Source organism: Lissotriton vulgaris, chromosome 11 (genome assembly GCF_964263255.1).
Source record: "Lissotriton vulgaris chromosome 11, aLisVul1.2, whole genome shotgun sequence".
Taxonomy (NCBI): domain Eukaryota; kingdom Metazoa; phylum Chordata; class Amphibia; order Caudata; family Salamandridae; genus Lissotriton; species Lissotriton vulgaris.
In genome coordinates, this window is record NC_141699.1 from 773,994,699 (window position 1) to 774,022,636 (window position 27,938).

The window sequence follows — 27,938 nt, forward strand, 5'->3', positions numbered from 1 at the left end:
ATAATGAAGCATGCCTGCACTTGAGGGTTGGGGTATTACGTTATTTTACTATAGATAATGGAGTGATAGGCAGAACCTCATAGTTTTTTCAATATTCCTATAGAGTTTCCCGAAAGGACCATAGGGTGGTACTTTTTAATATCTATGCACGAGGGGCAAGCGCGGTCAACCATCAGGAACTATAACAAATTAGAAGTATATTTGAATAGCCTCCTGTCATGTCCCATTTTAATGTTTGCTGGAGATTTCAACACACATTCAAACCCCTCGATAGGGATGATTGCAGCAGAAGAGGGCAAAGTGTGGTGTATTTCCCAATTGGAGCTTCCGCCTATTAAATGGTGGACACAGGCCACCCAACAGCTGAATATGGAGTCAGGGCCATTAATGGTTGTACGAAATCTGATCCAAGAGTGGCATGGACCTTTAATAATAATTTGGCCAAAAGTCATATTGACTATATTTTGGTTGATTTCATATTATGGCCCTGTGTTGATGACGTGGAAGTAAAGGAAAGACTGGAGAGTGACCACAGCCCTCTGTGCCTAATAATGACTTCACTTTTTGATAAACATGTATTAGAATCTGTGACCAATATCAACAATGATATACATACATCAGACAGACGGCGGCTAAAGGTTGGCCAGGTGAACTCAAGACCATAAATCCTGACACAAATTGGCGAAGAGGTCCAGGTGACACTACAAACAGTTGCAACTAGCATAGCTAAATATAGTTCTCCTGTTAATTTTGCTGAGGTACACAAGGAGCTGTTGCAGGTGATAGCATTTGTCTTACAATTTCTCCAATGCTGTGAGAAGGCCCTCCCATCAAAAGAGCAATTTGTGGTTTACTTGAGAATACAAAATTTGCTAGCATTCGCACCAAGAATTTTTATTCTATTAAGGACACGGAGGCGAGGATTATGCTTTCTCTTTCTTTTACTGTAAACACAGCAGCCAATGAAAACATTCATTCAATAATACAAACTACATTTCCCATGATGTTCGTGCACCAATCACGTCCCATCAACCCCAATAAGAGCCATCATCACCATCTCATGAGCCTCTTTCTTTGCTCGAACTGGCAGTCCAAGTGTGAACCGTTAACTGTAATAACAAACAATGTCCTCCAATGTAGAAGATTAACAGGAAACCATGACTTCCACTAAGGTGCTCAACTCGAAGAATTTCCTACCCGAACCTGAAATAAAGGAAATGAACAACATGTAACTTCTGTATAACAGAGAATCACATTACATCACATACGGGAGGGTAATTACTACATTGCCATTGAAATATAACTGGGTGGGATAATCCTCGCCTCCGTGTCCTTAATTGAATTAAAAATTCTTGGCGTGAATGCTAGCACATTTTTTATTCTATTTCAGGACCGGAGGCTTTGAATTATGCTAGTTTACTACTTACCAAATTCAACTGAGGTTATATCATCCACCGGTTTATAATAAAATTGTTTAAAAGTTGATTCAGCTGACTAGTCAGCACATCCCATAATGTCCTGGATATTAGAACCCAACATATAAGTCTTTGAAGCCATGGCACATCATACAGAATGAGCTCCAAACCTATGAACATCAACACCAGCTTCCTGCACATCAATTCGTAACCATCTGGCTATGGTGGCAGCTGACACTGGCTTAAAAAGTTTTTGCAAAGCAATTAATAATTGAGTAAAACCTTCCAGTCTCTACATTCTTCAAAGGCTTTCAAGCATCGTACAACACATAATTTACCATTCTATGGAAACGCATTATATTCAATACATCTGGATACAGTATTTTTTTGCCCTGTAATATTAAAGGAAACTCCCTCTGGAGTAAATACCCTACCTGATATATCCAAGGCACGGACGTCCGATAAATGCCAACAAGCTAACAGGCATAAAAGCATAGCCACTTTGGCAGATAATTGCTTTCTGGACAGAAGATTATTGGTTGACCAGCTATCCAATAGGGATATGACCAAAGAAACGGTGCACAGACATAATATCGACTCCAAAATATCGATTGGACATAATATCGAGTACTAAATAAAGACTGGACAAAATATCGACAGGACAGAATATAGATAACCAAAATATTGTTTTTAAGGTAAGTGATTTAATATCGACTGTTAAAAATATAGAAAGTTAAAATATCGAAGTATATAATATAGATAGTTAAAAATATCGATTTTGTAATATTATCTAATTTTTATAGTGTATTTTTATGTTATAATATGTGTGAAAAGTGTGTATTTATGTTATAATTAATTTTAATTAATGAATATTGTTTTTATAATTATTGCGTAATTTAATTCTGTAGCGGGTTGTGGGTTTATAGGGGAATAGTGTGGGAAGTAATTTAATTATAATTAACTAAATATGTAAATTTATTTATTGATAGTTATTTTTAATTAATTGTTAATTAATTTATATTTGTTAATTAATTAAATTTTAATTGGTAATTAATTTTAATTAATTGATTAATTGGTAATTATGTAAATTTTACTAATTTATTGTCTGTAGCGGGTTGTGGTTTTATAGGGGAATTGGGTGGGAAGTAATTAAATTATAATTAATTAAATATGTAAAATTATTAATTGGTATTTATTTAGAATTAATTATTAATTAAGTATTTATGGGTAATTATAAAAATTTTATTTGCCAATTAATTTAATTTAATTGATTCATTGTTAATTATGTTAATTTTAATAATTTATTTTCTGTAGCGGGTTGTGGGTTTATAGCGGAATAGGGTGGGAAGTAATTTATTAATAATTAATAAAATAATTAAATTTATTTACATTTATTTAATTGGAAATAATTGTTAAATAATTGTTAATTATTAAATATTTAATTGTTAATTTTTTAGGTGATCAATTGAAATAATCATTGTTAATTAGTAATTGTAATATATTAATTAATATATTATATAAAGTTATTAATTATTTTCAATTAATTATTAATAGATGTTCATTTTTTAATTTTTTAATAATATATGAAGTATTTACTTTGCCTAATGTTGTATTCTCTGGAGTGGGAATAGTAATTTTAACCCTTACGCTATCCAACGTTTTCCCTACTGTGACACCCACTGGAGTGGGAATAGTAATTTTAACCCTACGCTATCCAACGCTTTCCCTACTGTTGCACCCACTGGAGTGGGAATAGTAATTTTAACCCCTACGCTATCCAACGCTTTCCCTACTGTTGCACCCACTGGAGTGGGAATAGTAATTTTAACCCCTACGCTATCCAACGCTTTCCCTACTGTTGCACTCTTTGGAGTGGGAATAGTAATTTTAACCCCTACGCTATCCTACGCTTTCCCTACTGTTGCACTCTTTGGAGTGGGAATAGTAATTTTAACCCCTACGCTGTCCAACGCTTTCCCTACTGTTGCACTCTTTGGAGTGGGAATAGTAACTATAACCCCTACGCTATCCAACGCTTTCCCTACTGTTGCACCCACTGGAGTGGGAATAGTAATTTTAACCCCTACGCTATCCAACGCTTTCCCTACTGTTGCACCCACTGGAGTGGGAATAGTAATTTTAACCCCTACGCTATCCAACGCTTTCCCTACTGTTGCACTCTTTGAAGTGGGAATAGTAAATGTAACCCCTACGCTATCCAACGCTTTCCCTACTGTTGCACCCACTGGAGTGGGAATAGTAATTTTTACCCCTTCGCTATCCAATGCTTTCCCTACTGTTGCACTCTTTGGAGTGGGAATAGTAATTTTTACCCTTACGCTATCCAACGCTTCCCCTACTGTTGCACTCTTTGGAGTGGGAATAGTGATTTTTACCCATACACTATACAACGCTTTTCCTACTGTTGTACCCACTGGAGTGGGAACAGTAATTTTTACCCTTACGCTATCCAACGCTTTCCCTACTGTTGCACTCTTTGGAGTGGGAATATTTATTTTTACCCCTACGCTATCCAACGCTTTCCCTACTGTTGCACCCACTGGAGTGGGAATAGTAATTTTAACCCCTACGCTATCCAACGCTTTCCCTACTGTTGCACCCACTGGAGTGGGAATAGTAATTTTTACCCCTACGCTATCCAATGCTTTCCCTACTGTTGCACTCTTCGGAGTGGGAATAGTAAATTTAACCCCTACGCTATCCAACGCTTTCCCTGCTGTTGCACTCTTTAGAGTGGGAATAGTAATTTTTACACTTTTGTTATTGTACGTTAATAATATTGGCTATTATTTAATTATATTTTGTTTCTATATATATATATATTTTAACAAATATGAATAAAACATATTTTTGTATTTAACTTTCATTAATTATTTAATTATTATATGTTAATTTAAGTATTTTTAAGTATATTTTAGTAATTAATTTGTAATATTAATTTAATTTAACATTGTTTTTAGTAAAGTCGATATTTTTTAAAACTATATTTTAGTAAACGATATTTTTAACTCGATTTTTTTGTACTTACCTGTTTATAGATAGAAACTCGATATTTTGACTGTCGATATTTCGTCAACGATATTCTTGATGGTCGATATTCTGTCCCTCGATAATATGTCAGTGATCCCAAAGAAACATTCCATAAGCATGCGTACTTAGGTTTGGGAGGGTTCACTACTCGTATGCCTTTAAGAAGCTTGCATACCACTGGATGCATGCCAACAGGTGTACCATCAACATAGGAATGCCCTACTGAAATTGCTGATCTGCAGTTATTCACAGAACGGTAAGCTAAACCCTCAGTGGCTTTGTCTGAGAGAAAATTCACGACATGGGATAGTTCTGCCCCCATGGGATCCATGTGCAACCCACCCAGCCTTTCCAGGCTGAAGAGTATTGTTTCCTATTTGAAGGAGCCCAGGCTTGTCTGATGAAAGATGAAGCTGTATCCGAAAATCCCAGCGTTTCCCACTGTTGCCAGAAAGCCTACATTGCCCTCAGGGCCAATCGTCCTGCTATGACCATTGGATGCTCTTCCTTGTTAAGGGCTCAGGAGCTGTGACTGCAACTAAGGAAGCATCATGGGAAGATCACAGCTCATCACCTACAAAACTGGGAACCAGGGCTGCGATCTCCACAGCGGAGTCACCAGAATCACCTCTGCTTGCTGTTTGCAAATATATGACATCACTCTGGGAATCAGAAGAAAGGGGGGTACGCGTAATTCAGCCCACCGACCAATCCTGAAAGAAGGCGTCCGTCGCCCTCGATAATGGCTCTGGTCTCCAGCTGAAAAGTGTCGTACCTGTTGATTCAATGTGGACGCAAACAGGTATATTTGACAAGGACTACAAATCTCCTGTAACCAATGGAATAGGGACGGTTGAAGTTTCCAATCGCTGTAATCTTTGAGGTGTCTGGAATTCCAGTCCGCCACCAAGTTGGACTGTCCCGGAATGTACTCCGCTGTTACCGTGATTTGTCGACTCAGGCAATAGTGCCAGAAAGTCCTTGGCAATCTCTACTAGTAGAGACGACCTCGTACCTCCCAACTTGTTGATGTACCTCACTGCCGAAATGTTGTCCATTCTGAGTAGGATACAACACAAGGTTTGTTTGGGAGATAGTGTCTGTATTGCGAAGGAACCTGCTAGTAGTTCAAGGCAATTGATGTGTAGGGATAACTCTTGGGAAGACCACCTTCATCTTGTGGAGATATCTCCGCATCGCGCTCCCCAGCCCCATCGGCTGGTTTGCCTTGCCGTTCCATGCTTCTATGTGGCCCAGCCACCATTACATCTCCTCCAGCACTTCTTGCGACAACGGCCCCAGGTCTGTGTAAGACAAGCCTTTTTGGAGATGTTGAATCTTTAGCCCCTGAAGGGCCCTGTAATACAGAGGGCCGGGGAAAATCGCTTGGATGGAGGAGGCCAGTAACCCTACTACTCTGGCAATTGTCCTGAGTGAGACCATCTGCTTGTTGAGAATTGCCAGTATCTCTTTCTTGAGATCCCTTAGTTTGGCCTTGGGAAGACTCAGTTGAGCAGCCCGAGAATCTATCACAAAACCCAGAAAATCTATTGTCTGAGTTGGTGATCACAAACCCTAAACGCAAACATCCTGCTCTTGCAGCTGTGCTATCACTGGTTTCATTACTTTGGTGAAGCACCAAGGAGCTGAGGAAAGCCCGAAAGGAAGGGCCAAATACTCGAACCATTTATCCCTCCATTGGAATTGTAGGAAATGTTGATGAGGTAAGAAAAATGGGAATGGAAAGGTAAGCGTCTTTGAGGTCCAGTCTGACCATCCAAACCGCTTTTTTCAGTAAGTCCGCTGAAAGATGGATACCTCCCATCTTGAAGTGTTTGTAAATCATAGAGTGATTGAACTCCCTCAGATTTAAAACTAGTCTGTGGCCACCACCTTTCTTCTGAACTAAGAAGACATTGCTGCAAAAACCGTGAGGTCTGCTGTTGCAGTGAGCAATCGCCTATTTGCGCAGCAATTCGCCTATTTCTGTATCTATAAAATCACATTCTTGTTGCAAAAAACTGAGTTGTCTGGGTGTGTGTTCTAAAGTGGCGTACGATAGAACACTAGATGGAACTCCTGAAAAGTTTGTAAGACCCATGCATCCTGTGTCAACTTTCTCCAATTGTGGACAAAGAACAGAGTCCGACCCCCCAATGGTAAAGGAGAAACATCTGTCACTCTTACCTGCAGAATTCTGCAACTGGATTCCCGCTCTGTTCCAACCTCCGTGGAAACAGCGTCTGTTGAAGCATCGGCATGTGGGATCGAAGGTACCTCCTCTAGTCGAATCCCACTCTCCTCTGCCGTAGCCATAGTCACCTCTTGGGGGACCTTGATTATACTAACGGCCTGACGAGCGTCCCCTGTCTCGTCCGGCTCTGTTAAAAAGGCCTTGCTGGAAAACACTCTTTATTCCAGATTGCACTTTGTCCAGAGATGTGAATGTCCCTACGTATTTTGAGATATCTTTTACAAAGCGGTCACCAAAAAGATTGCCATCAGCCAGGGGTCCAAGCTCTGCAACAGCAAGCTCTATGAGGTTCGAATCTATGCGCATGAGCAAGGACTTGCGCCGTTCAGTGGAGATGGCGCAGTTAGCATTGCCAAGGAGGCAGATCGCACTTTGGGTCCATCTTGCCAAGATATCCGGATCCACTGGTGTTGCAGATTCTTTGGCCACTAGGGCCATTTCTAATATTTTAGCTAAAGGACCCGCTACGTCCAGGAGTTTATCCTGACACCCATGCCAAGCACGGTCGATCCCTTTCTTGGGATCTTAGGCAAATTTTGAAAGAAAGGTGAGAAGGCTTACGTCAATCTCTGTGGTTTCGGCCACCTTGTCTGGTAGATCCGTCCGAGGACACTCCGAGCGAAGTCTAGTACGCACTTCTTTATCAAACCCTTTACGAAGATTATCATGCAAATAATCCGTGACTTCATGGGCGGGAGCCCAATCTGAAGAACACGGATGCACAATGTCACTTGGGTTAAAAGTGAAAGGGGTATTGATTGGCAGAGAATCGGGAACTAATTTCTTAGTCTTGTTTCTAGGAGGGGATTCCTTGTCTGTAATGTCATTGTCTGTGGTGTCAGAATCCAGGTATACCCTCTGCTTACTTGTAGCCTTTTTCCCAGTTGAATAACCATGATCCTGTGCATCGTTTTGAGGTAAGGAATCTAATACATTGGGGTGGGGTCATTACCCTTCCTTCGCCCCATCTTTGTCCGAAGGGGTATCAAGCTTGGGTTTAGTCTTTCTGAACACATGGCGTTTGGCAAAGCTCTCAAGCTGCTCAGTGATGGGTTTTAGTGCAGCCGCCAAAGCTTGTTGCACAGTGCTTGGGACTATGCTCTACAAAGCCTTGTTGACTGACTGCTGGACGGAGGCATCCAGAGCGTCAACAATGTTGTCTTCAAGAACAGTCTCCTGCTGTCCATCAAAATATATTTCCTCCTCATCTTCATATCTCACCAGCCATCCATGATCTTAATAAAACTAAATACTGTGGCTGAGGTGAGTAACAAGGTAAGTTTTAGTGTTATTAACCCTTTAAGTGCTGCCGTCGGCCAACGGTCGTCACGAGCAACTACCTTGCCAGGGCTGCGCACGACCGTTGGCCGACGGGTCAGCATTCGTTATTCGAACGTTCAGCACTGGGCGCTGAACGTTTGATGCTCGGAAGGTGTTAAAACAGATGGGTAAGGGGGGCAGCCCACTTACACACAGTATTTCAATATCAATCTAGAGTACCAAGCCCCCTCAGCAGTGCTTTAAACAGGTTGTTGCAGCCTTTACCAGGCATGGGAGCCCAAATACTTTTTTTTATATATGGAGAGTGTGCCCACTCCTAAGAGGAGATTACTCTTACTGCGATCAGGTGTATGCAGATCTCCTGAGTTTTCCCTCGTGAATAGCGGGAATTCACCTAAACGGGACGTTCCCGACACGCGGAGCCCAATGGGAGCCCAAAACAAGCCAAAATTTACCCCAAATCGAGTCCAATTGGGCTGCCCACTTCAGATGCAAAACACAGGCTCCGAAGGTTGTCGGGCGATGAGGGAAGCCTATGACAACAACGCGATGAGCAGGTGACCAATGCGGCCTTAATAATCTGCGAAAGCGGAAAGGCACTCTTGCTCCCCTGGGAGCAGACCCAGTTGAAAACTGTAGCAACTGCTACTCATCCGGTCAATGACCAGTTCACTCATGCAGCGCGCGTTACAGCGTGCAAATACACAAACAAAATGAATTAACAACACAAAGCATTCAGCAGAATAGATACCAGCAAATCAATCGTCATTTTCAAAACTCACATAGCTCAATATGCAAAATGCCATAAGCTCAATTAGTTCTGAAAATAATAAGAGAGCACTTATCTCTACTGAAGCAGCAAAGAAAGCGGCTCATGGGATGGTGATGATGGCTCTTATAGGGGCTGATGGGGCGTGATTGGTGCAAGAGCATCATGGGAAATGTAGTTTGTGTTATTGAATTAACTTTTTTCATTGGCTGCTGTGTTGACAGTAAAAGAAAGAGAAAGCATAATCCGAAGCCTCCGGTCCTGTAATAGAATTTAGGGAAGAAAGGTGCACGCTGGCAAGAGAGATCAAAGCAAAGAACCCAAGTATGAATGCCATTGCTAGGAATGAGACAAGCCATTCCTTCTGAGGGCTGAGAAAAAGTAGGACAATAAAAGATGGGGTGAGATATTAGATGCTAGTTTGGCCAGGGACCAAACCCGATTTGGGAAGATGATTGCTAGTGAGGAGACCAATATAGGGTCTGAACCAGCTGATTATGTCCCAGTCATAGAATTATTTGTCCATTTCTCAGCCCTGTATTATGAGGAGGGCACTGATAGAGAGGACCTTGTGTTAAAAAGTAGCCTCCAGAATTTCAATATTCTTCCATTCACAAAAGAGAACTATATCAACTCGCTAGCCTCTTTTGCGAAAGGGAGGGCTCCTGGCCCAGATGGGTTGCCTATAGATATGCTAGTACATGATACTGACGCTTAGGCAGCTTATATAGCAGCCTTATCTAATGGCATTGCAATGGGGGCTTCTATTCCAGAGTCAAGGCAGGGAGCCAAAGTGACCCAGTATATAAAAAAGGGAACAAGTCCCTACCAGTTAACTATAGGCCCATCAGCCTTATAGATTGTATACAAAAGGTGTTTTTTTGCATGATTTTTTTTAACAATCCAGGATTGAATAGCTGAGAGAGAGATATTATAATTCCACTTCAAGCAGGTTTCAGATTCAAAACATTCACTGTAGATAAGGTCTTCTGGTTTGTTGCAATTTACTGGAGGACTGTTTTGATAGGCAGGGGAAACTTGTTTGTTGCTTTTGTCAATCTCAAATCTTCATTTGACTTGGTTTCAAGGTGTAGGCTGTGGCAGATTTTGCAGGAGATAGGTATGCCTTATGAAAGTTTAGCTTTGTTGATTAGGCTTTATGAGAACAACTATTCCAGGGTTAGATGGGGGTCACAAGGCCAACTCACTAATAGGATTCCTGTAACAAAAGGTGTAAGGCAAGGATGTGTGTTAGGACCCATCTTTTTTCCATATATGTGAACAGGATGGTCCATTATCTCTTGGAGTCCCCAGCGGACGACCCATCTATAGCCATTGTTAAGATCCGCATATTGTTGTTCGTGGATGATACTCTGTTAATCTCAAAAACCCTGAGTGGCCTCCAAATGCTTCTGAATAAATTCAATGCATTTTTCAAGGATCATGGCCTGGAAATTAATGTAGGTAAGATTAAGTTCATGGTGTTTAGCATAGCAAAAAAGATCATGGGTAATCTGAGGCTAGGAAATAGGCTCCTTGAGAGGGGTGATTCATTTGACTACCTAGGAATAAAACTTTCATCTGACACATCCTGGTCCAAGCATATTGACAAGGCTTGCCTAAAAACAGGCAGATTACTGGCATTATCCTAAAAGCACATCAGTCATCCTTTACTAAACCAGTGAAGCCAGCTCTCCAAGTATATGAGGCCAAGGCTATAGGGGTTGCATTATACGGTGCTGAACTTTGGGGATTTAGAGAAGTGCTCACCCTGAAACTCTCAGAAAAAGGGTTTTAAGAGCACTGTTTTCACTACCAGCTAGTACTCCACTGTGTCCTCTGTAATTGTATATGGGTGTTAAAAAGGTTGCCCTTAAGGCCCCTCTGCTCTCCCTGTTCTGGAGAAGACTATGGATAACCCCAGAGCTGAGCCATTATGTTGCTGCCCTAAAAGATGTTATGAAAATTGACAGATTTCATAAAGTCCCTTGGTTTTGCTCGATCAAGAAGTTGTTGATCTTATTAAGCTATGGAAAGCTTTGGTGTCATCAAGCTATGGATGTCTTTCCATCCAAAGGATACTAAAACAACAGTATTGGGCACTGGCATTACAGAGGGTGGAACACTTCATTATTGGGGCAGTTTTTGGATGTTAAAGTAGTGCATGAGTTTAAAATGTACTGGGATTTAATAACGACTCCGCTAGATCGGAAATTGTGCCATCAGTAGGGTTGCTCCCTTTGACGCCCGTTATGGTTTGGTGGTGGTGCCTTGATACAGGTAATTGTCCCTACTGCCCTGACCAATAGGAGACTGTGCCACATCTGTTTTTCACATGCCCAGCGTATGCCCAGATTCGGTTGGAGTGATTGGCTCGTGTCTCAGAGTATTGGGACTTTGTGCCACCGTACTGCTCTGAGGATACTAAGAACTGCCCCCCCTGGGTTGTATGTTAGCGCAACTGCTAAGTTTTTTAGGCAGATGTGGGCAAAAAGAAGAATGATGTTTTATATTAGCTATAATTGTGATTCCCAAGCATGAGTTTTTTAATTAAATTGAATGTGTATGCTAGTGTTAATAATTAATTTATTATGCATATTAACGTGTAAATATATGATGTGAAATGGTTTTAGACTTTATATATTACATGTTCTAGATTAAGAATGTTGTTTTTAACTGTACCTACGGAAAACGTTTATTGCTTTTCCAAAATAAAGTATTTTTTTACATTGAATTCCTTCTATTACACCTCCTTGTAAAGGGTATAGGGCACTTTTGTGTATGCACATATGTGCAGAGAAATCTATTGGTAAACGTATTTGTGCTTGTGTCTTTACATTGAAACCACAGTTTGCTTTTTTAAAATTACAGTACAAGGTGAGGAAATGTGTTAAACCAGCTACATGTGATAATAGCATCATTTTGTCCTCTTTGCTGGGTAACTGCATACGCCTGTTGGGAATGTGCTCAATATAGATGTAAAACAAAAATCGGACTGGGCATCTATGTGAAGCACGTGGTCAGGGCATGAGTTTTCCCAGCGGGCCTACCCGGATGCAATTTCCCTTTGTATTACGTCTAAAAATGGGATCACTGACTAAATATCGAGGGACAAAATATAGACTACCCAAAATATAGATTCCAAAATATCGACAGACAAAATATCGAATACCTATCTACAAACAGGTAAGTATCAAAATATCGAACCCAAAATATAGTTTAAAAATATATACTTTGTAAAAATATTGAATTTCTTAAAAATAATGTAAAATTAAAACAATATTAAAAATAAATAGCTAAAATATACATAAAAATACCTAAATTACCTTAAAATTAATAAATAATTCATTTAACTTCTAAAAGAAAACATACAATCATATATGTTAAAAGATATATATATATATATATATATATATATATATATATATATATATATATATATATATATATATATATATATATATATATATATATATATTTATAAACATATTATTAATAAAAAAAGACACAATATTATTACCGTAGGATACCGGGAGTGTAAAAATTACTATTCCCACTCCTGGAAGGGCAACAGTAGGGAAAGCGTTGTATAGCGTAGGGGTAAAAATTACTATTCCCACTCCAAAGAGTGAAACAGTAGGGAAAGCGTTGGATAGCGTAGGGTTAAAAATTACTATTCCCACTCCAGAGAGTGCCACAGTAGGGAAAGCATTGGATAGCGTACGGGTAAAAATTACTATTCCCACTCCAGAGAGTGCAACAGTAGGGAAAGCGTTGGATAGCGTAGGGGTAAAAATTTCTATTCCCACTCCAGAGAGTGCAACAGTAGGGAAAACGTTGGATATCTTAGGAGTAAAAATTACTATTCCCACTCCAGAGAGTGCAACAGTAGGGAAAGCGTTGGATAGCATAGGGGTAAAAATTACTATTCCCACTCCATGAGAGTGCAACAGTAGGGAAAGCGTTGGATAGCGTAGGGGTAAAAATTACTATTCCCACTCCAGTGAGTGCAACAGTAAGGAAAGCATTGGATAGCGTAGGGGTAAAAATTACTATTCCCACTCCAGAGAGTGCAACAGTAGGGAAGGGGTTGGATAGCGTAGGGGTAAAAATTACTATTCCCACTCCAGAGAGTGCAACAGTAGGGAAAGCGTTGGATAGCGTAGGGCTAAAAATTACTATTCCCAATCCATGAGAGTGCAACAGTAGGGAAAGCGTTGGATAGCGTAGGGCTAAAAATTACTGTTCCCACTCCAGAGAGTGCAACAGTAGGGAAAGCGTTGGATAGCGTAGGGCTAAAAATTACTATTCCCACTCCATGAGAGTGCAACAGTAGGGAAAGCGTTGGATAGCGTAGGGGTAAAAATTACTATTCCCACCCCAGAGAGTGCAACAGTAGGTAAAGCGTTGGATAGCGTATGGGTAAATTTTACTATTTCCACTCTACTGAAAATAAATTAATATAATTCACATGATTATCAATTGATCAATTAATAAAAATTAATTACCAACTAAGAATTAATTAATTACCAATTAAAAATTAATTATCAATGTATTCAAAATAAATACCAATAAAAATTATTAACATATTTAGTTAATCATAATTAAATTATTTCCCACCCTATTCCCTATAAACCCACAACCCGCTACAGAATTACATTACGCAAAAATTAAATAACATAAAATAAATTACTTCAAATAAATTACAAAAAATATACACTTTTCACACCTATACTAAGATACAAAACACTTAAAAATATTCGATATTATTAAAAATTCGATATTTTTAATACCTTTTATTATGTACTTCGATATTTTGACTTTCTATATTTTTAAAATCGATATATTACTTACCTTAAAAACGATATTTTTGATGTCTATATTCTGTCCATTCAATATTTTGTCTATTCTATATTTTTGAATCGATATTTGTGTTAGTCTATATTTTGGAATCGATAGTTTGACCATATACCCTAAAATTAGCCGATTTTCAGTATCTGGACATGCAACAAACTGACCGTCCCCAGAGGGTGTCGCACAGTTGTGGCCACATATGTTAACTTTACGAGGTGAGGGAGGTGCTATTTTGCCCCCAGGTGCTACATGGACGCCATATTAAATATTACAAAAGTGTTTTATTTTGCTCCATTTCTTTTTGCACAAGACCATGCAGGCGTGGACCAGATTTAAACAAAAACTATTTTGCATATGTTACAAATTACAAACGACGATTTTTAGCTGCCACAACAGAGCATACTGTTTCAATGTTTGCTACAATATTTAGTACCTCTATGACCATTTGGGCAGTGTATGTAAGCCAGCCCATTCATCCTCAAATGTGAATATTATTAAACCTAAGTCCACATTACTTCATAAAAAAGGAATTTTGAAAACCAGTAAGCGAAATAAGAACTATGTCTGAAAATTAACTTAAATACATAGCCCAGAATAGTATGTGCTGCATAATAATGAAAATTCGACTATTAACCGAATAAGATACAAGAAATTATGTCTCTCTACCACTGAGTAATATAAGAGGCACAATAGCAAAGCCAATGCTGATCTCCTATGTTTACTTATAAGTACCAACATATCTAATTTTCTTTATAGATCGAGCCATTCTTTGTGAGTCTTGCTCTCTTCGACATCAAGGACAGCAGGAAAATATCAGCAGATTTTCATGTGGATATGAACCACCCTTTAGTTAGGCAGATGATTTCAGGATCCTCAACATTACAGGAAAATGGCGCTTTATTGCCTGGAGTTGTCAATGGAAAGCAAGTGGAGGAGCCACAGGTGAAAGGATTTCCAGAATCATGGCTGGAGTACCCAAAGCAGGTGAAGTAATTTCATAAGTTCAAGATTTACTGTTAGTCTGTGTGATAAACAGATGAACCTCCATATAATTGAAATGTGAGTCTTTACCCTTCCATGCTTATGACGAGCCCAGCTCGTCATGAGGCACAGTGGAGCTGTGCTCATGACTAGCTGGGCTTGTCATAACGACCGCAGCACTCCCAAGCGCAATTGATTCCCCGCCTGTGCGGGAGAATCAATCAGTGGGCGGAGTCGTGTCAAGCCCAGCTCGTCATGAGCACAGCTTCACTGTGCCTTATGACGAGCTGGGCTCTTCGCGAGCACAGTGGCGCAACGCCTCCACCCCTTCCCCCCATGCCGTGGGGGAATTACCCCTGCGGCGAAGGGGTTAAGGCAATTTGTGGAGGGGGTGGGCAAAGGAGAGCTGCTTACACTGTTCAAGATATAGTGTGTTATATGTGCACCTATGTATATGACTGATGTGTGCCAGTAATTTAGGGAGTATGACAAAATTGATGTTGGCACAGTGATAACACAACTTCAGGATTTTGTACATGCATCATAAAACCAAGGTTGAATGGATCACAATATTGGAAAACCATATATTAGAAACACCTGAGGAATGCACAAGTTGCAAAACTATATACGTTATTGCTCAACATATTTTGTGTGAGATAGGTCATAGGCTATGTTTCCCTCAGGGCAGACAAGGATATAGCAGTACTTTGGATTGAGGTATACAAGATATGGTATGGTCTCGATTAGAAATCAAGTGACTAGCTTGCTCCTCATCCGGACTTGGTTGGACGTATACAGTGGTAAAAACACTGTTTCCCAGTGTCAGGATATGCGCTCTGCGCTGTTGCTTTGCGACCTTCAGTTTTACATGCTGGAATGGGGATGGGGACTAATGTGCTGTTTCAGTTTTATGGCATACTAGTATGCTCATAATTCCCCTTTCTGACTTGCTGTTGCCATGCTAATTTTGCCAGATAATACCTGGAGGGATTTGTTTAGTGCAATAACCTGAGTTCACAGGTAATTTGGCCGCACTCTGAATCCTTATATTTAGTATCACAAATCAAAGTAACTTTTTGGTTTGATAAACGTTTTCTAAAAAATTATGAATGCAGCTTGATAGTAAATCAAAGACAAAAGAAGACAACAGAACCTCCACTGAGAAGAAATATTAATTCTTTTTTGGAAGTTTGACAGTGAACATTGCTCCTTATGTAGATGGATTTTATCTCCCTTTTGTTCTGAATCTGACATAATTTGTCAAACATACAAAATATGTATTAGTCAAAAAAGAGGAACTATCTCAGGGCCCTACTTTATTACAACAGGAATCCGTTCTGAGCTGTGCAGGAAGAGTTCTTTCCATGGACTTACACTACTGTAATGAAATCTCTAGGTTATATGAGAAATGAACATATTCCATAACTAAACTCAAAGTAAAATGCCTGATGATTCAAATAACACAACTCATGGGGTTATAACTCAGAGAATTACACACTGTGTAAACAGTTTCCACTCAGTAAAATAATGGCGGTCCGTAGCATGAGCGGGTATAGCAGGGTATTCCCAGACGTGGGTCCCTTGCTCACTTTGCCACTGGATTCAAGCTAGCCTGGCTGATGTGGGCTGTTAGCCCGAAACCAGTCCCAGGATGCTTGTTTCCTGTTCAGGGAAGACCTGGTTTGGCAGTTCAGGGTGGACTGTTCCCATGAGGCACATGGTTAAGACTGATTTTCATATAGCTGGGTCTGAACTGAGGTGCCAAAGTCAGCTAAAGAATGATGATGGATTCAACCCAGATCTATGACTGGGGGTGAGTGTCTTAAAACTTTCAGCTCTCCGTCCATCATATTCTAGTGTTTTCTTTGGGCCGTAGCATGATTACCTTGAAAGCCAACAGCCACAGCCCGTGCAGGTAAGAGTGGTGGGGCCGGTATGGGGAGGATCTCGACGGACGATGACAAGGGAAAAATTATTATTTATTTAATTTTCCCTTGTCATCCACCATCGAAATCCCCCCCAGACGGTCTCACCACTCTTACCTGCACCGGCCGCAACTCAAAGCCAAGCAGTGAAATATTTACAATACTTTGCATACAATAAGTTAAAACTACAAAAATATTTGTTGACATATCTTTAACTAGAATAGTGGGTATTCCTTGGGAAACAGATAATTGGCTGAAAACACTTGCATACACCATATGTACGATTTGAGGTCATTTAACTATTCTTGGAACAAAGTTCAGCCAGCATACTAGAACATGGCAAAATGTCAATCAGTTTACTCTCAGACATATCTATATTTTGTTTCTTGGTCACTATTTTGTAGCAGAACAATCAGTTGTTTTTTTTTTGAAAACCTTTATTACATTAAGGATAATACAGTTGCAGACCTACAACCACAGGGGCCGGCCGTTAGCAATGAAAACCAAAGTTGCATGTTACACAGCTCATCAGCCGACAACCCGAGGGCCCGGCAGCGATTGCGCACCACATTTTAGAAGATCCTGTGGTGGTAGGGAGGATAAATTAAAGGTTTCACATTTTACATTTTATAAAGAAACAAGAAACACAAACAAATAAAACTAGTGAGGCAATGCCCCCCCCCCCTCCCGGGGATAAGTGTCTGTCCCCGGGAGGGGGGGGCAATCCCATCTGAAAGGATATATGCGATAGAAGGATCTAAGATCTCGGGGGGGGGGGCGGGAGTCGGCGAGCACTAGGCATGGATTTTGCAGATTGGCAATCCGCGAATTTGCGGATTTGCGAATTTGCGGATTGCCAAAATCCGCAAAATCCGCGAATCCGCGCGGATTTTTTTTTTTTATGTCCACACGGGTTTCTGCAAGTTCGCGAGGGTTTTGTACAGTTTCGCAAATTGCGAGATTGTACAAAACGCGTGCGAACTTGCAGCAACCCGTGCGAACACAATTATATGAAGAGAAAGAAGCTCCTGGTCACAGGACCAGCACGGGGATTGCGCTCATGAAAGCACGGGGATTGCGCTCATGAAAGTCAAAGATGAAAAGGCCTCTACCCAGCATCACAGCTGATTTTCCACAGTAGATTTGGGAAGAGGCACACCTGTCCAGCCTCGAAGACGCTCATGAGTGTTTTTGGGCTAATGAATGAGTCACTGATTTTGAGCATCAACTAGTTCGAGCGACCATGCAAAGGCCGCCCTCTACCCAGCATCACAGCTGATTTTCCACGGTAGATTTGGGAAGAGGCACACCTGTCCAGCCTCGAAGACGCTCATGATTGTTTTTGGGCTAATGAATGAGTCACTGAATTTGAGCATCAACTAGTTCGAGTGACCATGTGTGTGTTACTATACAATCGCCCTGAAGGGCGCAGGGGTCCCTTGAGTGACCTGTGTAAGGCTGTAACTATTTTACAATGGCGCCAGCAAGCTGCCAGCGCTGTTGTAAAATAGTTACAAAGTTAGCTTGCACAGGAAGCACCTGCTTCGTTTTATCTAGTGGTTCCTGTGCAAGCTAACTTTGTAACTATTTTACAACGGCGCTGGCAGCTTGCTGGCGCCATTGTAAAATAGTTGCATGAGGGGGGGTTCAACTTTTGAACCTGTTACGCTCGCGGATTTCTTTTTTGCGGATTTTGCGGGAAATCCGCAAAATTCGCGGATTGCGAATTTCCCAAAAATCCACAAAATCCGCGAGCGTAACGGATTTCCCGCTCATGCTTAGCGAGCACATCATAAACAGTATTATGTAACATTCAGGGAATGTGCGGTCACGGGGACAGAGGTATGTCAGGGACTTCCACAAAAGGGGGGGTGCAAAACTCTCCACGATACGAGTTCCATTGGTGCCATATCCTCCCCCACTTCTTGGGCCTACCCCGAGCGACATACACAGTTTTTTCCCTGAACATGCACCAGTCCATGTTTCTTTTCCAGGCTGAGACCAGAGGTGCTCTCTGAGATCCCCATAGTTGGGCTATGTCCCTTTTTGCTACCATATTGCCAAGGGTATCCCATTGAGTCTGCGCCACATTGTAGTCATTTGGCTCCCATACATTCAACAAACAGCGTCTGGCCTCCGGCAACAACGAAACACCCGTTACCTCTTCCATAACAGCATGCACACGGTTCCAAATACCACAACATCTGGACACTCCCATATAATATGAAGAAAAGTAGCAAGCATACCGCACCCACGCCTGCACTACCCGTCAACAGAATAACCCATACGCAGCAGGCGTGGACCCGTGACATAGACTCGATGTAGAATCTTTAGTTGCACCAGCCGGAGACGTGCCAGAATCGCGACCTCCTTAGGAGAAGATATCGCAGCCTGCCAATCTTCATCGTCCACCTCCAGTCCATCTCTGGTCAAAGCACCCCGAAGCTGTATAAGTAGGTCTGATCGATTGTTGATAAGTTTTTTATAGATGAGGGAAATGGTGTTATCGGGGACGTGTCCGTCAAGCACTCTGTCTTCGAAAGGAGAAGACTCTGGGATAACGGGTCCGACTGGGAAGACTGACCCAAGCGCATGGTGGATCTGCATGTAACGAAAGTGCTCCCTATCACTTAATGCGTATTCCAGTTTGAGTTCGTCAAAAGTCTTGATCCTGTTCTTAACCCAGAGATCCCCGACCCTGCTAATACCGATAAGATCCCACTTTTTGAATCCCGTTGTCGTCCAGAGATTGCCCAGTCTCTCTGCTGCGTAAAGCGGGGTAGCTCTAGTCAATCTGTCAGACCACCCCGTAGCAGCTGTTGCACTACCCCACACCCGTACGGCAACCCCGGTGGGCCCAGTCAAATCCTTCCTAGCTGATCTGGAGTAAAGCGCCCCATTGTAGTTACCTCCCGGCAACTGCCACTTATCCATTTCGAATGCGGGATTTGGGACGGGGCCGTACATTGCGTGGTTTATTGCACTTAATTGGGATGCCCAATAATATCGTTTGATGTCAGGCAACGCTATGCCTTCATCATACCAGGGCAGAGTCAGCTTCGCCAATGCAACGCGAGGTCCCCCGCCCCATATGAGCTTCCTCTGGAGGCTCTCAATCTCACGGAAGTAACTGACAGGTACAAGATCGAGCGTGTTTTGGATGGCATACAGGAATCGGGGAAGAGACATCATCTTGAAAAGAGCCGCCTTTCCCACCGGAGACAGTGGCAGGCCACACCACGCCGTCACGTCAGATTTAAGCCGGAGAAGCGGAGGAAGCAAATTCCTCTCATATCGTGCAGTGGGGTCCAACGATATGAAGATCCCCAAATATTTGAATCCAACGTGCGAAATCGGTATCAGACAGACGTGTGGCAAGGGGGGTAACTCTCCAATGAGAGAATAAATACAATACTTAGCCCAATTAATTACCAGGCCAGAATTCTTCCCGAATGAACTCAGTACATCAAACAATACCCCTAACGACTTTCGGGGGGAAGTGAGGTATAGCAAAATGTCGTCCGCGTACCACGATATACGATCCTCAAAATCAGGGGATCACCTAATACCTTTGAGTGACGGTTCCCATCGAAGCCACGCGGCGAGAGGTTCAAGGGCAATCGCGAAGAGCAATGGAGATATGGTGCACCCTTGTCGCGTACCTCTTCCAAGAACAAAGGATTCTGAGACCCTGCCGTTGACCACCACCTGGGCCAGCGGTTGCTCATACAGGAGTCTAACCCACCCGATGAAACCGGGGCCGAAACCAAATTTTGCAAGGGCCGCCCATAAATACGGCCATTCCACCGTGTCGAAGGCCATCAAGGCATCCAAGGAGACCAAGATGGCCGGCTCACGCAGCGACCCCGCCCTTGCCAATACGCCATGAAAACGGCGCAGGTTGAGCGCGGTATTTCGATGGGGAATGAACCCGGACTGATCTGGGTGTATCAAGTCGCTGATCCCCTTTACCAGCCAATTTGCCAAAAGTTTTGCCAAGATCTTGGGTTCAGTGTTCAGAAGCGATATCGGCCTAAACGATGTACATTGGTCACGGGGTTTCCCGTCTTTATGAATGACAACAATGGACGCCAGTCTCTGATCCCGGGGAAGGGATCCGACATCTCGCGATTCTCGAAACATTTGACCAAGGTGTGGCGCCATTTTGTCGGGACACAACTTATACAGTTCCATCGGGATGCCATTCGGGCCCGTTGCTTTCCCCGAGCGAATGGAGCGGATGGCGAGCGCTATTTCATCGTTGGAAAATTCCACCTCCATAAGCTCTTTGTCCGAATCAGACAAGCTAGGCAATGCGATATCTCTAAGTAACAAATGCGAGTCTTCCTCCGGTCTGTCTGAAACCGATGCATACACCTTCTGAAAGTGGTGGGCAAAGACTCCAACTATCTCAACCGGATCAACAACCCGCACCCCATCTACTCTTTCAACAACAGGCACAACACGATTCAATCTATCCCTTTTATCCAACCAAGCAATCAATTTTCCCGCTTTGTCACCGACATCATACAAACGCCCCTGTTGCTCACGACTCATTGCCTTGGCCGCATCAGTCACCAGAGCCCTATAGTCAGACTGTTTAAGGGCTAAAACGTGCAGCCCCTCCTGTGTAACCCCAAATTGCAGTTCCTCTTCCAAAGCAGTAATTTCATTCTCCAATCGTACCACCTCCTCATTCTTATTTTCTTCGTACTGGCGATCAATGACAAGGTTTGACCATGGATCACCGTCTTGTAGGCCTCCCACAGTGAGATAGAGGAGGACACCGACCCCACATTCTCGTCAAAGTAGTAGTCCATGCATTTAACCACCCCAGCCCTGGTTTTAGGATTGCGGAGGTGCCAGGGGTTAATCGGAGCCACCCGACCCTCAGCTCCCATCTGCATATCAATAGTAAGCCAGAGTGGGGAGTGGTCCGAGATGCCCCTGGCCAGGTGTCGAATTTCTCTCACCGAGACCATCTGCACCGCCGGCACTAGGATATAGTCAAGCCTTGAGAGACTCCCATGTGCGCCCGAATAGAAGGTATATTGTGCCTGTACGGGGTGCAGTAGTCTCCAACAATCCACCAGACCCAGTGCGTCCAAGAAGTTACCCAGCCAAGACTGAGATTTCGGAAGATCCCGGGGGGGCTGCAGTCCTCCTTACCACAGACAACCAAGTTAAAATCACCACCCACAACCAGTATACCTTCGGGGAGACCCAACACCACCCTTCCCAAATCAGAGAACGTCGTGGAATGCAAACCTGGCGGGACATACACAGAAAGTATGGAGATCGTCTTCCCCTCCCACCTGCCCATGATAGCAGCATACCGACCCCTATCGTCTAGTACAGTGTTGTCTATTTCCAGGGGGAGGGAGTTTCTGACAAGAACGCCAGCCACCCTCGACCCAGTAGTGAATCCAGAGTGTGCCACCAGACGATAGCCCCGTCTTTTCAATGCATGCATGTGTTCCCCATCAGGTGTGTTTCCTGCAGCAACACTACATCTGGGGAAAGATGTTTCAAATACTGTGAAACTATCCCCCGCTTTATCCTGTCACCCAGACCGTTGACATTCCAACTCAGCCCCCTACCCCCATCCCGGAAATGAGGACAGTGCCCCCCCCCCCACAAAGAAACAGGCACAGAAATCGAAGTATATGGCAATGTGTGGCCTCGGAATAAACAAAGAAACAACAAGTTCCCCCCCCACCCCCAGAGAAATTCCCAATACACACCCCTCCACCCTGCACCCCTGCGTTAGACCAAAAAGCCACCCCAACTTGCAGTGTGCCTGTTGCCCGATTAAAAATACTAATCTACAAAAAGAGAAGAAACCCCTAGAGGAGGAAGAGTCCCGAATCCCCACTGCCCCCGGGAATTTACTAATATATGTACACAAAAGAGTCATCGAACCACTGCTGTAAGTCTATAGAGCACACACGCCGGTCAGTTCTCACTCCTCCTGCTCCTTCGAGCCACCTTCAGCGCCCCTCGATTGTTCCGGGTGATCTCGATGCGTTGACAAAGTATCGAGCCAGTCACTGACGACTTCAGGTCGGTCAAAGAAGAGCGCACGTTCCTTATATTCAATCCGCAGTCGGGCAGGGAAGAGCATGGCATACTTCAGTCCCATGTCCATAAGTCGCCGTTTCACCCCCATGAATTCCATCCGCTGTTTTTGTACAGCTTGCGTAAAATCCGGGTAGAAGCCAATCGTTGCATTTTCGAATTTCGCGGGACCGTTGGTCCGGGATGCCTGAAGGATAGCGTCCCTGTCCCGAAAATTGAAAATCCTGGCTATGATGGGCCGCGGAGTGGCACCCGGTTTATGCTTCCCACCAGGGACTCTGTGAGCACGCTCCACTGCGAAAAAGTTGCTGAGGCCCTTGGGGGTCAAATGATTCAGTATGAGGTCCTCCACAAGGAGATCTGTAGATAGTTCAGTGGGCTTCTCCGGAACCCCGATGATACGCACATTGTTGCGCCTAGCCCGACTTTCGAAATCATCCAGCCAACGGGCGAACAAGTCGTTAGATGATCGAAGATTGCGAACTTCAGTCTGAAGATTGGAGACGTCGGTCGTGAGACTGGCGGTCTTAATGTCCAGGGACTTGACCCGCTCGTTGGTCTTCGCAAGATCAGTCCTGATTAAGTTAACATCGATTGCCACCGTGTCAATCTTCGAAGCCAGTGTCTCGTACTGCTGGCCCATGGACGTCTTCATGCTTGCAATGGCGCCCATGACGTCCCTCAATGTCAGTTCTTCAATCACGGAAGAGCCATCCCAGTCTCGTCCAGAACTTTACCCACACCACTGGGAGATCCTTTTGGGTAGGTGAAGCGGTCCATAGTGTTGAATTGGGTGGTACCCCCTCGGTACGTGCCCTTTATGGCCCGCTTCTCACTTTCCGGCTTGTTCGCCATATTGAGCAGCGAGCCTCGATGGGGCCTTTGGGACCTGGTTTGAATGGCTCCTCGCAAAGCTGACTTGTAGAGTCCGGGGACTAGGGTGGAAGACAAGCGTACGGCCAGTAGCAGGCCACGGGCCAGCAGAGTCCACTGGCAGCAAGTCACAGTAGACAAAGACCAAAAGCGAAACCGAAAGTACTGCAGGGGCACTGGCCGCTTCCCTCTGGCCGTTGTTGTTCAATTGCCACCTGGGTACCTCGGGGACTCGAGTCCCGGGCTGTTCATCGATGTAGGCCGCGAAGTTTCGAGGTGGAGTAAGTCCGGTTCCCGGCAGCCAAATCGATTTCTGGAAAAAGATTCTGTGTCAGCAGGGTGACATCTAGAAGAACCTGTCGTCTATATCAGGATTTGTGACAGGATAGATGCGGGAGGCGGTGAGGGTCTCGGGAGCCCTGTGCTCACGCAACCATCTTGGATGCGCGCTAAGCTCCTCCCGAGCTTCAGGTTTGAACCATATTTTACTGAGTTTATGTGGCATTATAAGGACCCAGAAAATAATGGTTAATCTACTGCTGTGTCCGAGATTTGTTGGTGAAATACATATGGTATAGAAAAGTACATATGAAGAGCTCTTGGCACATATTGAAATACTACATTTACATTGTTGTGAACATCAAACTAACAGTGAATGGTAGCCAAATTAGCCTTTCTGTTTTGTGTTTCAAACACGTTGTGTTAGATAATTATCCAACCATTGCAACCTCACATAAAGAAACCAACGTTTTTTTATTTGCTATATTACTCTTCCAGCCCCCCCCCTCTCCCACTAAGGAAAAGTACACCCCATGGAGAGCTGCTTTGCGTGGAAAGAAACTGTATTACATAAATAAAATTAATTTAGAAAGTAAAGTTAATCACATGAAGATTCAAAGAAAGATTCAAAGAAAGAGGTTACAGCACGAGTCTTTTGCTATAAACCATTATAGGTATTAAAACTTAAAAAATAGGAAATGTTAATATGCAGACATGCGAATTCTTTGTCCTGAATGATTATATAATTTAATATGTGACACGGTGAGACTAGGAACATGGTTTTGAAATTAATACACTTAAGCTGTCACGGCAGTAATCTTTAACTACCAAGCTATCATAAATGATTTATAGCAATAATCCAAATACTAGTGATTTAATATTAAAAAGTCACTTTGAGCCAATTTATAAAATGAATAAATAGTTGACAATGAAACCTTGTGGCTTCTATAGTTGTGGGCTTGCCAAAGATATAATCATGCTTGCTAGCAATAAAGTAAAAAACTTTAATAGTGGAGGAAGATTACTGCATGCGTTTGAAATTATTTGCATTTTAAACGTCTCATTTATTTTCTTTATGCTACAGTTTGCAGTTGCAGGAAAAAATATATATCATCAGCACTATACAAGCCCTCATCATAACATTACTTGAACATTTCTGGGCTCTAAAAAAGCAGACACACTATATGGGATACCTCGCCAGTTTACAGTTACATTCCAATAGCATTGGAATTATTTGCAATAAATTGCTTAGCAAAAGACATCAGACAGAAGTGAGATGGATTTATCATACTTTTGCCACAATTTTTATCAAGTTTCGACTTTGATTATTAAGTAAATGCGCTTCTGTAAGGTATGAATGCTAACAGATTATCTATGAAATATAAAGGTCTAAAAAAAAGTAGAATGTTATAGGAACTACAAACGTAGGGCCAGATTACGATGGAGGGGGGGACTGACCCCGTCAGGCCGTCGGCAGCGGTCCCACCGCCATTGGCCCCTGAAGGTCCACCCCCTACATTGGGATGCGGTGGGCAGAGGTATCTGGTCGAGGGACCATCCGCCGTGCATCACCATCGGAGGGACAGTAATCCCTAAAATAGGGGCGGTGCCTGCTCAGGCAATGCCTTGGGAATTACAATGTCCCTTTCCGCCTGCTCTTTCATGGCGGTCCACCCACCATGCAAAGGCAGGTGAAAAGTGACTTTGGGGGCCCCTGGCTGGCCCTCCTTCCTTTCAGGCCCTCCGTTATGGGGTCTGCTGTCCCCCTAAACATTCCTGCACCATCCCTGGGGGGCACCACATGGCGCTTGTCACAATGTGCACAACCATGCTTCTTAGCAGTGAAGTTTGTGCTTCAGCCCTTTTTTGGGCCACAGCACAAGTCTCAATGCTAAGAGGCATGTTTCCAATCGCCTCCATGGTGGTCGAATCCTAATTTGTCTGGCGAGACCGCCGAGTATCTGTCGGCCGGTCCCATTCATGATATGATGGCGGTTGGGCACTCATCCGACTGCCATCATAATTAGCCCCTTAATGTGTATAGATTGTTTTTGCATAACTTGAACATCAGATAGAACCCAAGTCTCTCAACAAGCACATATTATTTAGTGAACTTGTCAGTAAAGCCAGATTGGCTTGGGGCACTTTGCTGCCTGTGGTGGAAGGTGTGTAATTCTGCATAATTTATGTTTCTTTTATATTATTTTTGACGTATTTGTTGCAGTGACTCTTTATCAAGTTTGTGGATTTAAATCAAAATAGGTTTCTAGATGGGCTGAACTGGTTATCCTGTACTGATTGATTTGAAAATAAAGGTATTTGAGTGAATACCTTTCATATTGATGAAGTTAACCAAATTATTTTGGCTTAACCTGTTGCAGTGGCCACTTGCTTTATCTGATTTAGAAAATACTGATGCCTCTAAAATTGCTGTTGTATATAGTTGGTATAAACTGGTGAAATTTAACTGAGTTAATTGATCTAAATACGGAAATTGTAGTACATGCGTTGGTGCTGGAAAACATTGATTCTTAAGCAAAACCATAAGTAAATTTAATCAGATGCAAAAGTAGGGTGAGAAGTTAAAGCTTTTTTTTAAGTCCCTTAAAATCTTACATTGGATCATGGCCTTCCGAAAATCATTGTACCTGCATAAGTCAGAGGAAAGTCTCGTTTGGCATCCGAAACATGGCTGTTTCTTTTGGGTGTGTAGTAAATGTTTCCCCAATCACTGCTGGCTTACTGGTCATTGAAAAAGATGTCCATACTTGGGAAGTTAACAAGATATTGGAATTGACATACTTAATGAAATTATTCAATTTTTAAATAGTTCTTATGTGTGACAGTGTACACACTAACTAAAAGTGCCTTCATGTGTTTACCTTTGGGAAACATGAGCTTACACACACTGGGGCCTTATCAGCACTAGGCAAAATGTCAATCTTTGATCCGGAGACTGCATTAAGGTGGTGCTGCTTCGTGTGTATGTTCATAGCTTCAAGTGTCTTGAGCTTTTAACAGACATCACATTGTATCTGGGACTTGAAATGTTGCTGTTGACATTGTAACTATGAACTTTAAAAAACAGCAGTAAAGGGCAGTTAGGTAAAAAGTCAGAATTGGCTTATGTCATCACACATAACAAATTCCGTAACAAAAGCTGTGAATGTATGAATTTCTTTGGTATGTGGAAAGTCTAGTGTCATGTTTTCACCACTATCCCATGTGCATGGTGGTAGCACACTTATCACAGGTACCTGCCACTACACCTTGCTTTGACTTTTTAAAACCTGTGATGTTTCACAAATGCCCTGCTAGCAATACTGATTAAGTTCAGAAAAGGTACACAGAGGAAAAATCTAAAGGTGTACTCAAAATCTTACGCAATAGACAGCAAAGCTAGGCAAGTATTGAAGACTCAGGCAGTGGTGCCATCCTTAATTTTGCAGAAATCTTACAGGATCAGATGAGAAAAGTAGTGATAATACATAAATACATATGGAGCTCAAACTGTATTGGTGATGAAAAGCTTTAATATGAGCCGTGAAATAACAGTCAGAGGTGTCAGTTATCTCTGTTACCGGTGGACGAACATCAGTAATATGCTGTCTATACCCAGTATGCATTATCATTGCTTCTCTGAAAATATAAACATGTACAGGCACATTAAAGTCAGACTTTTCTTTCAAAGCGAATAAGAAAAATCTGCTATTTATTGTCTATACATTTGTGATTTCCAGCTCCTTTTTTATTCTCCGTTAACAAAATATGTCATTTTCTCCAATTATGCTCAACTACAATACCACACATTTACAGATTCTGTCTTGCATGTCAATTTATAATTGTCAAAAAAACTGATATTTCAATTACGTGGCAGAAATTCACACCATCGTTAAAAGAGAGAATGCCACAATGATTGAAATAATGTGGACGATATAGGATATAGGAATACTCTTATACCCATATGTGTGGGGGGTAGCCATAATTATTCCAGAGATAGCAACAAGTTTGTAAGAATGCTGACAATATGTGAGCAAGTCGTGCCATAGAAATAGAACCATGTATGTCCAGCATGCCCATAAAAAGCCAGGGATGGTCCCTATTAAACATGTTCCACAATTATACTAGGGATAGTCAAAATCATGACAAGAGATCCCACAGCATGATAAAGTATTCAC

The 27,938-nt window shown here is 42.5% G+C and overlaps 1 protein-coding gene across 9 annotated transcripts in view; it reads left to right on the forward strand.

The window, feature by feature from the left end:
- The window catches only part of DOCK10 (dedicator of cytokinesis 10), a 1,740,483-nt gene that overhangs the window by 922,788 nt on the left and 789,757 nt on the right, over positions 1-27,938 (forward strand). For all 9 annotated transcript variants that reach the window (XM_086943899.1, XM_086943900.1, XM_086943901.1 and 6 more), the window contains exon 12: positions 14,381-14,608. In XM_086943899.1, coding sequence (XP_086800025.1) covers positions 14,381-14,608 — 228 coding nt within the window. The remainder of the gene's footprint in view (positions 1-14,380; positions 14,609-27,938) is intronic.